Below are 10,528 nucleotides of genomic sequence, written 5' to 3'. Positions count from 1 at the left end.
TTGGTATCACTGTGCTTTAGAGCCATAATGCACAATGTCTTTGGATCATAAAAATGATGGGCTGTAAGATCTAAAAGAACATTTCTTCAGACCACATGGAGGTTATTTATATGAAACATTTTATTTTCATCTTCAGCCATGAATTTTACAGAGCAGTAAAAATAAATGAAGAATATAGCTACAGTAGCTATTTTAGATGTTAGAGGATGGCTAAGCAGATCAGCCCAAAGTAGGCATCCCTGCATGATGAGTAGTTTAGATAATAGGAGTTATCCCATACACAAAAGTGTAACAAAATCTTCAATTCTGAACTGAAGAAGCTTCTTGGATGAAGCATTTTCAAGAGAAAAAAAACAAGAAAGGCTAGTTGCTTTTTGAAAACACCCTAAGAACAATTCTGTTGCTGCCATCTCATGGCTAAATTATAGGACTTCAGCTCCTAACTAGTGCCACTTCAAGGAAGAAGTCACATGAGTGCAATTTCCCCCCTTATTGTTGTATGCTGCTATCAAAAGCAAGGATTTGGATGGAAATTTAACATATACATGATACATGTGCATAGATGATACACATATACATACACATAGAACTGCTATTACTGTTAAGAAGCCTCTTCTAACATCTGTGAAAACATCAGGACTAAACATGTTTCCTATTGAATAGTATAAAAAATTTATAGAACATTTGGGAAAAATAATTTGTCAAATATATGAAGAGATGTTTGATCAGGGAATTTTATCACCAGCATTTAACCAGGCTTATACTAGTTATATTAAAAGCAGGTAAAAATCATACTTAATATGCAAATCATTTTTCTTTAAAACTCTGGATTTTGTGATGTCTTTTTACTTACCAAGTTTTGGGAGAAAATATTGGATTATATAAATATAATTATGCACAAAAGGAAACCTTTTTAGGTATTTTTTGAACTACATTGAAATTGATAACTGAACAAAGTAAATGGATTATCTATGCCTTTACTATAGTCAAAAAACTGATATTGCAGTATTGGAAAGATATATGGCTCCTGTCCTTCAATTGATTGAAGACATGATTGTATTTGCCACCTATGAGCAGATTACCTGTAGACCCAGATTTCACATGGACAAATATAATAAAATATGGGACTGTATTTATACAAAATGCAATATGTTAATAAAATATAATTATATAAATTACACACACTTGGGATTGTATATAGAATTGCAATTATTTACTGTTAAAATGATACATTATACCTTTTTTGTTGCATTTCCCCTTTTTTAAAGAAATATTTTCCCCTTTTCTTTGACAATGCAAGAATCTGTGCATTTGCATATATCTTTGTGGGGTTCCCCCCCCCCCGTTTCTCGTTCATTATTATAAAAGCAACAAAAGAACAAGTAACAATTAAAAAAAGAAGTCACTCCCAATATCATTCAGAATCTGCTTTTCCATAAAATAAACCCATCATTCTTGGCCCTGCGCTCTGGAACAATGGACCTTGATTTTCTTCTTTTGAGACAACTTTTCAGATTATTTAAATCAGTGTTTCTCAACCTTGGCAACTTGAAGATGTCTGGACTTCAACTCCCAGAATTCCCCAGCCAGCAAACGCTGGCTGGGGAATTCTGGGAGTTGAAGTCCAGACATCTTCAAGTTGCCAAGGTTGAGAAACACTGATTTAAAGTGCTTCCACATACATTTGTTCAAAGGACTTAATTTCTAATCTGCTGATCATCCATGTAGCCTTTCTTTGAAACCGTTCGTTTGTTTCATTGTACTCTGGTACATTTGATTCAGGTAAGCGAAGAAACGACTCTTTTTTGAGCAGCAACGGATCATACACTTCTTTTTTTTTACGTATCACAAAGCCAGGTAAATAATGAATGGACCCACTCCCAAATTCTGCTTCAAGTTGGGGGATTAATGCTGGTGGCCGAAAAAGCATGATTCTTTCCAAGCCATCTACAAAAAAAAAATATTATCCGCGTATCCCAGTTTAAGAATATAGGTACATCGCAGGAAACCCCTCCCACTCTGACACTGTAGTAGATGGTTAATCGGAACCGGAAATCGTGGTAGCGTGGCCGCCTATGTAGCCATTTGAGGTGGGCGGAGGAAGAAAGTGCAACAGCCGGAAGTCTGATCTTCTTCCGGGTGAGGCGTAGCGCAACGCAGGGGGCTTTGGCTTACTTTCTCTGCGTTCGGCGGTTTCGGCGTCTACCGAGGTCTCCTTTTTTTTTTTTTTTGTGGGTGAACCCGAAGTATCCGAGGACCGTTGCCATGGCGATGCAAGCGGCGAAACGCGCGAATGTGAGTCGGGCAGGGCGACCATTTTGAAGCCCCCCCCCCTTTATTTCTCCCTTAACTTGCTGCCTTTTGTCATTTGGGAAAAGAAGAAAAAACGTGAAAGTGATCGGGGAAGCCGGCAGCTTTCCCGATTTCGTACCCGCCCATCTGGGCTAATATCCCCGTCATCCACAACTGTGTTATGTGTGATGGGAATTGTAGTCCCGGCCTTCTCGAGAGCTTCTTTGGAAGGGATGTGGGCTGAATGGACCTGCGCCCCATAAATAGATTGGCCGTTGGCATCTATAACTCTCCTGCCCTTATGGCCGGTGTTGAATGTGGGAACATGGTCCCCCAGGATTGCTGCATAAGGCAGCAACCAGTAACATCATAAACACAATTAAAATTAGGCGTGCTTTTAACAAAATAAGAAACGAGGTGATAAGCTGCCTGGGAAAGCCAAGGGAAATCATCAAAGCCATTAAAAAGCGAAAGTTAGAATATTTTGGACATGTGATGCAACACCCAGAAAAATATGGCATCCTTCACTTAATCCTCCAGGGAAAAATTGAAGGCAACGAGATCCAGGCAGAAGAACATCAAGGCTTCAAAACCTAAGGGACTGGTTTGGATGAAACTCAGTAGCACTTTTTAATGCGGCTGTTGACAAAAACAGGATTGCCAACATGATCGCCAATGCCCATGACGGATATGGCACAAGGAGAAGTGCTTTTTTGGATAGGGTGGGAATAGAGAAACTTGTGGGTCTCTTCAGCTTTGGTTGTACAGCTTACCATCAACTGGACTCAGGTGAATATAATACTGTGTTAATAAGCACCCTGAGTTCAATCTAACACGTGGTTGGCAGCCACATTTGCAGTTCAGTTATTGACACCTAGAACCAGTTATTGTGGGTAGTAGAATATAAGGAATTAACTTGTATTGGAATATATTATGTGTATTTTTTGAAGTATAAGACGCACCCTTCCCCCCCCCCTAAAAGAGCGTGGAAATGTTGGTGCGTCTTATACACTGAATACAGCCATTTTTGGCCTCCTAAAGCTCTGCCCCTGCATCCCATTTTTATGAAAAATGGGCGAAAAACGGGCCGTTTTTCACCAAAATGGGGTGTTTTTGCCTTCCCCAGCCCCCAGAAGCACTCTGCAGGCTTCAGCAGGGCTGGGGGAAGGGAAAAATGCTCCTGTTTTGGTGAAAAACTGGGGTGCTTTTTCCTTCTCCCAGCCCTGCTGAAGCCTGCAAAGTGTTTCTGGGGGCCGGGGAGGACAAAAAACTTTTTTTTCTTACTTACCTCTTCGAAATCTGGTGCGTCTTATACACCAGTGCATCTTATAGTCCGAAAAATACGGGTATATCATCTCATGTTTAGGGTTAAGAGCCATAATTGAGCATCATCACCTATTTGTAATACTGAACCCCAAACATGCAGAAGATCTCATCTAATGCTTTATGCATATATTAAACAGGAGGGGAGAGAACAGCAAAGCTTTTACATCTGCAATAGCTTATGAAATTTGCCTGTTTCTATTTTCTAAAAGACAGATTCTGGGAACTCTGAAAGTATAGTGGAAAAAAAAACATTTATATATATATGCTTATGTTGCTAAAAGTTATGCTTGTTATATACAGATCCGTCTACCACCTGAAGTCAACCGAATTTTGTATATCAGAAATTTACCGTATAAAATCACAGCTGAAGAAATGTATGACATTTTTGGAAAATATGGACCTATTCGGCAAATCAGAGTGTAAGTCTGTTGTACATTTGAATAAACTGAACTTCGAATTAGACTTGATGTACTTATACAAAACAGTTTTTTTAGTTGGCAAACAAATAATTATTGCAGTTTCATAAAATGGTTTCTACAATAGTGCCAGAGTGCAATAAACCTCTTAAACCTGGCTTAGCGACTTAGAACTCCTTTAATAAGATAGACACTTTCCCCAGCTCTGTAACTAATCTCTATCACTCTATGCCAAAGCAAACACATTACATTACAGCCAATCTGACAAAATAGGATGGAAATTATGTATCTGTGATTTATTGTGTAGCATCGTTGAAGGCATAATAAAATGAATTTAAATCAGGGATGAGCAATTTGCTCAGTTTTGGATTAGGTTTTAGTTTGTGTCTTGCCTAGGGCTGCAGAGACACGGCTAAAAAAATTGTGATGTGACCACAGTGGAAAATTCCATTTGTAAGCTGCTCAATTTAGGATTTCCCCCCTGTTAAGGGAATGGTTTAGTCGAATATTAAGCTGTTTATTTCATCCCTTAATACCTCTAGGTCAATATAAAAAGTTCTGAAAATGTTAGCTCTGTTAATTTGGAGGTTGGCGGGGGGGAATCTGAGGTTTGCAGATAGGATGTATGAAGCCTAGTGCCTGCCTATTCCTGTCTTATACACATGTAAATTCATATATAGCGTTGTTAACTGATTTTAACAATCAGCTGAAGTGTCAGGAAAAATTGTATTAGTGACAAATGTCATCTCAAAGATTCAAAATACTAGTTTGCTAACGTTAAACTTGTTATCCTACAGAGGAAATACTCCGGAGACAAGGGGAACAGCCTATGTAGTCTATGAAGATATATTTGATGCCAAAAATGCTTGTGATCATCTGTCAGGATTCAATGTGTGCAACAGATACCTTGTCGTTTTGTACTATAATGCAAACAGGGCAAGTATCTTCTTAAAGCATATCAATTCTTTAATTCTGTTATCTTTTTTCCCTTTTGATGAGAATATTATGGGGACACTTAATTTCCTTTTCAAATATTCTAACCAGGGAGATTTTAGCTGTAACAAACTGAAGGATTTGGTTAGAGAAGTGAGATAAGTACATTTTCATATATTCTGCAACATATAAAGAAAAATGGCTCCACACCTAAGTTTTCCAAAAGAAAACCATCCCTTTAAAAAAAAATGAAAAATCAACCTCATGTATTAAGGTTTATATACAATATATATGCATTATTGCTTTCTTGACTTACTGTATTTTGATTATTTTAATTATGGATTATAAATCCTGGATATGAGTTTCCCCCCTTGGAAGTAGCATTAAGAATAAATAAATGTAGTCATTAGCCTTCTCAGTTTCATATTTCTTTCAGCTTTGATACTTCATTGCTAAAATTTGCAGAGTGCTTGTAACATAGAATAATAGTCTCAATAAATCTGAAAAGTTATTTCTTGATAATTGGAGATTTCTATGTCAGGTAGAGAAGGATGTCCTACTCTAGAAACTTAGCTTAGTTTTATACTACATAGAGAAAAGGAACAAATACTTTCTCCTCCTTTCACTAGATCATTCATTTACTATAGTTATTAGACTAGTACTTAAAGGATGAAAGCATTTTTGTTTGCTGACTAGACAGTCCTTTGCATATAGGATTTACTTTTCAGTAACTAAGAATACAGAATAGCTCTTGCTTTTCAGAATCCTTTCTACTGTTTATGATAGTTGACCATACCATTTTAATTTCCCAGTCTAGGGTTTTAATATTGCTTGCTCCTGATATAATTAACTATTGACATATTTCCAAGATAAAAAAATCTAGAGAAACTGTGATTGCATTATATAAAAAGAGAACTGGACGGAGGAGGATCTGGCGTCACGACGACATGACGTGCGATCTTGGAGCTCCAAGATCGCAATCGATACTTTTGCTGCTGGACAGTCCTTTTGGACCTAAACCGTCCTGAAGAGACGGTGACAGGGAAGAGTACGTCCTGCTGATCTCAGGGACATCGCAAAGTCCCTGATTGATCCAGGAGAATCTCTTTTTGCCAGCGACGGAAGCGCAGCCATTGAAGCTGCTGAAGTTGGGACAGTTCCAGAACGGGAGGAAAATGGAAAGAGAAAATGTGTCCATCTGGTGAGGAAATCTTATTATTATAAAAGAGACTACCTCCAAAAAAAGTAAAGCTAAATTAAACTTGAAAACAGAAGAGAGTAAGCAGCGAAATTAAGCTACATTAGACAGTGTTATCCTTTTAAAAAAAATTTTCTTTTACGGATGGAACTTTTGCAAATGTTTTCTATTCTTTAAATTGAACGGATTAGTTTTTCTTCTACTTTTAATATTCTTTTTTTATATATACTTATGGATTAAAATCATTTTCCTTATTTTTATGATGCTGGATTGGATGGGGTTTTTTTTGCTCCATTTAAGAATTTTGTTTTCTTTAAGCCCGGAATATAAAGAAGATATAAAAAGAATACAAAGAGGGCTGTAATAACAGAGGGAAAGAAAGTAACATTGGAGGCTTGGAAGGCTTGGAAATATTGTCTTTTCTTTTTTCTCTTTGATCATTTGACTTTGCATTTCAAGGTTCTTCAGCTTGTTTAGTGATAGTGATAGTGAGAAGAGGATGGGTTGCTTATACAGGTGCTCTTCAGGAGCTTTATTGGCAGCTGGAGTGGAGTGAAAACAGCCTTGTCTTGAAAGATTATAAATGAATTTGCTTTAAATTTAATAAGTTTTGAATGCCAGAGTGGCAGTGTTTACAAGTTGGAAGAATGGCACAACATGAAAAAGAAACCTTAACATTGCAAAAGATTATGTTTGAAATTCAAAAATTATTAGAAGTAACAGAGAAAATTGAGAAGAGATTGGAGAACATAGATCGTAGAACAGTAAAATTTGATGGAAAAATTGAGGATGTTCATCAAATGAAGAAAGTGAAGTACTAAAAATTGAAGGAAAAAATAAAGAAACAAGAAAATTGTTGATACTGACAGTGAACTGAGCATGGTTGAAATGGAAAGTGTGGAATATGGAAAGGAGAGATAGATGGACTGGTGCTCTACCTCAGATTTCAAAGTATAGAAGAAGAAAAGAGAGAAGAATTGATGGAACTAAGGAGAGAAATCTTGTGAGAAGCACTAGTGATAACCAAAGATAAGCTGATCGAAGAAGCAGATGGAAGGTTTCGAGCTTATACAAGATATGCAACAAGCAATAAGTTGTGAAGAGAAGTCCATACAAAACTTACTAAGGAAATAACCAGAATACTAATACCACAATTGGCAAGAGACATAAGACTGCACTATTACTGGAAAGATGCAGGTTGATGTAATGAAAGTTTATAATAAAAAATTAAGTCAAATTTAGTTAAATCTAGAGCATTATGTATAAAATGAAGTGATAATGCATATAGTTAAATAAATGATTGATAATGATAATAATGCATATATATATATATATATATATATATATATATATATATATATATATAGGTTTGATAAGAGGAAATTTGATATAAATTGCAAATGGTGACTACAAAAGGAGGTTTAGAAACGCTGTTATTAAATATAACCAATTTTTATTTAGAACATGTTATAAAAATGTTAATGTTACTGGATGATATTGGGAAGAGCTAATGGAATGCCATTATGTGGTTTTGCTTTAAATCTGGAATATTTTATATAAAAAGGATGTAAAAACAATTATAGACAAATGAAGGTTGAGGTATGATGATAGTAATATATATAAATATATTTGATTTAAAATATATGATTTGATATGAATTGTAGGTGATAACTGGAAGGGATGCATGGAAATTTTTGTAAGCAATCGACACACTTTCTACAATTTGTAATGGAAGAAGGTTTTTGTGTGTGTGTTTTGTCTATGTTTATTCAAAAATTAAAAAAAATTATTAAAAAGAACTGGAGATGAGCATAATGTACAAGTCACTCTTAAAAGAACAAAGATTGTAGGGTAACTCGCTTTGTGTAGAGGAGTAAATCTGAATCTTACTGTAGATTTTCTTTTTTATTTTAATGTTTTCCAAAGTTTAAGAGTCATGTTTAGTCTACCAGCAGTTTTGGATATAGACCTCCAGAGATGTTTATAAAAATTAAAAGCCTTAAAGAAAACACCTACCAGCTTGTTTACTCTGTCTAGCTTAATGGTTTGTGGTGCATGGGTGGTCTCAAACTTCCATGTATCACAAGCATTTCACAAACCTAGGAATAGACATACAGGAGGACTCATGAGGTATCTCTGTCCAATATAGCTGTACTGACATAATGGGGGAGGGGCAAGATAACTTAAGACCAGAATGTTATTGTAGAATGCCATATCTTACCCTCAACTTCTCTTGTTTCCAATAGTGTAGTTAAATCACAAACCATTTTTGATGGTAGGTAACCTGAATTTGTTAAGATTATCTAGTCCCAAAGTGAAATTGGCTTAAATGTTTTTTGCATTCATAATATGTTGCTTTCAATATTTATCTTTGTTCTGTGACAGGCCTTCCAAAAAATGGATACAAAGAAGAAAGAAGAACAGCTCAAGCTTCTGAAGGAGAAATATGGAATAAACACAGATCCACCAAAATAAAACTTTTCCTAAAGAACTGGTTATTTTGGATTTTTAAAAAACATCAGTATTTCTGGGCCAATGTCACCCCTAAATATGGATACCTGGTATACGAAGGATGGGTAATTTTAGTTCCTCGTTTGATTACATAACCATCTTAATTATTCTCACCTTTGGAAGGATTACTCACTGCTATATGATAATGATTGGCGCTTGAATATTGAAATTAGCTAAGGAATTGGAGTAACATTTTTCCACAATTAGCCATTCTACCTTTTACCCATTACAATCAGTGGAATGTGTAAAATATTCTGAGGGTTCAGTCTCATATTTAATTTGTAAAGGAGAAGCATACATATTTTAAAATATATTTTGGTACTTGACTTCCTAAAGTATAGCCCATAATTTGTCTTTGCATAATATGTTGAAAAAAAAGTGATGTACTTTAAAGATTGTAAACATTTTTCAGGGCTGTAGGAAGCGAAGTGAAGAAGTGAAAAATCCTTGATGTTTATCTTGTATGTACTATTACACAATAATGTCAGTTTAAGGTTGTCATTTCCCAAGTGGCTCAGAACTGTTGTGTGTTTAAGAGTTCCATTGCTGACCTGTAGAGATCCACTTCTGTGTCTCTTCTATTGCAATGTGCTGGACCAAAAGTCTGACAGCATTTGAAAAAAAAATAAAGCTTCTTGATCACATTAACTGCTTCAAAAAGCAAAAGGAGTTTGAGGTTGTGCGGACATATGCAATCCAAATTTTCTTTGCTAAAATGTATAGAAATGTTCAGTTTTGTTATTATGTTGCTTTTGTTTTACAAGTGAGGGATAACTCTTGCAATCAGATACAGTAAGGGTTAAATATTTGGTTAACTCTTGTATAATGTCTCTATTTTTTAGAAATGTTTTTAAAAATAAAGTGAGCTTATTGGGCCTTTAAGAGAACAGTTATGTGATATTCTGACTAAATGAGTCTACATTTGTTTCAGGTGTTATGATTTGCTACATACCCAGTTTTGTACATTTTTGTTGTTCTTAAAGTAGTGCTCTTTGAATAAATACCCAGGCCTACTTTACTTACACTCTAAAAAGACTTTTGTAGCTGTGTGCTGTGTTTTCACTTAGATTTTTTCAAAGTTGAAACTGAAAAGTTTTAGGTTTGAACCATCTCAAGTAGAAGCCCTCAAGGCTGGGTAAGCTGCAATTCTACTTGTCCCTCTCTTGAATTATCCTGTGATGAATTGTCCTGTGGCAAGTTGGCTGTGGTGAGTAGTCCCCTTCCAGCATTTTGATATCCCTGAGAAGTTTGGAAATTCAGATATGATTGAAATATCTAAATAGTGGTTGTACCTTACAACATACATCTTACTCCATACCATGCGCTGGTTGTAGATATGCTAGATCCAAAATTCTTACAACTTCTGAAACCAGACCAGAGACTTGACCTTTTATTAGTCTGCTTTAAGGATCCTATTTCTGGTCTAGTTTTCTGGGGGAGGTGAAATTAGAACGAAATGGGAAGCAAATGTCTAACTGTATAAGATTACTCAAGATTTGTTGCAGCTTAGTATCACTGTACAAATAGATTAGCTAAAAGATATGAAAGAGTTAACATAGTATAAATGCAGTACATTTCTCACTTGATTTTGTAGCAACACTTTGAAAAAACATAAAATTATGTCTAAAAAATAGTGCATCTTTGTCATCCTTTAATATAAATAATGGAAAAAATACGGTTCCCTTAAATCTATATAATGGATATAATACAATATACAATATAAAGGTCTATGGCAAGGGTGTCAAACTCATGGCGTCATCACATGGTATTTTGAGACTTCCCCCCCCCTTCGCTAAACCAGGCATTGGCGTGGTCAGCATGTGACGCATGAGGCCCGTGGGCCAGGAGTTTG

General features: G+C 35.7%; 1 protein-coding gene across 1 annotated transcript; it reads left to right on the top strand.

Annotated features, from left to right (window-relative positions):
• The first annotated feature begins 2,108 nt into the window (after window positions 1-2,108).
• Window positions 2,109-10,218, top strand: SF3B6 (splicing factor 3b subunit 6). Its single transcript, XM_032214262.1, has 4 exons — window positions 2,109-2,295; window positions 3,919-4,037; window positions 4,832-4,970; window positions 8,551-10,218. The coding sequence occupies exons 1-4, from the start codon at window positions 2,266-2,268 to the stop codon at window positions 8,638-8,640; spliced, it is 378 nt and encodes a 125-aa protein (XP_032070153.1). The 5' UTR covers window positions 2,109-2,265; the 3' UTR covers window positions 8,641-10,218.
• The last annotated feature ends 310 nt before the right edge of the window (window positions 10,219-10,528 follow it).

The sequence above is a fragment of the Thamnophis elegans genome, chromosome 3, assembly GCF_009769535.1.
Source record: "Thamnophis elegans isolate rThaEle1 chromosome 3, rThaEle1.pri, whole genome shotgun sequence".
Lineage (NCBI taxonomy): Eukaryota > Metazoa > Chordata > Lepidosauria > Squamata > Colubridae > Thamnophis > Thamnophis elegans.
The sequence above is the reverse complement of the archived record's forward strand: the minus strand, read 5'-3'. Positions and strand labels throughout refer to the sequence as shown.

Excerpts from the sequence above, each read along its gene's own strand:
- SF3B6 (XM_032214262.1), top strand. The coding sequence starts at position 2,266 with ATGGCGATGCAAGCGGCGAAACGCGCGAAT. Across the intron at positions 4,038-4,831 it reads CCTATTCGGCAAATCAGAGT|AGGAAATACTCCGGAGACAA; the intron begins GTAAGTCTGTTG and ends GTTATCCTACAG. Across the intron at positions 4,971-8,550 it reads TGTACTATAATGCAAACAGG|GCCTTCCAAAAAATGGATAC; the intron begins GCAAGTATCTTC and ends GTTCTGTGACAG.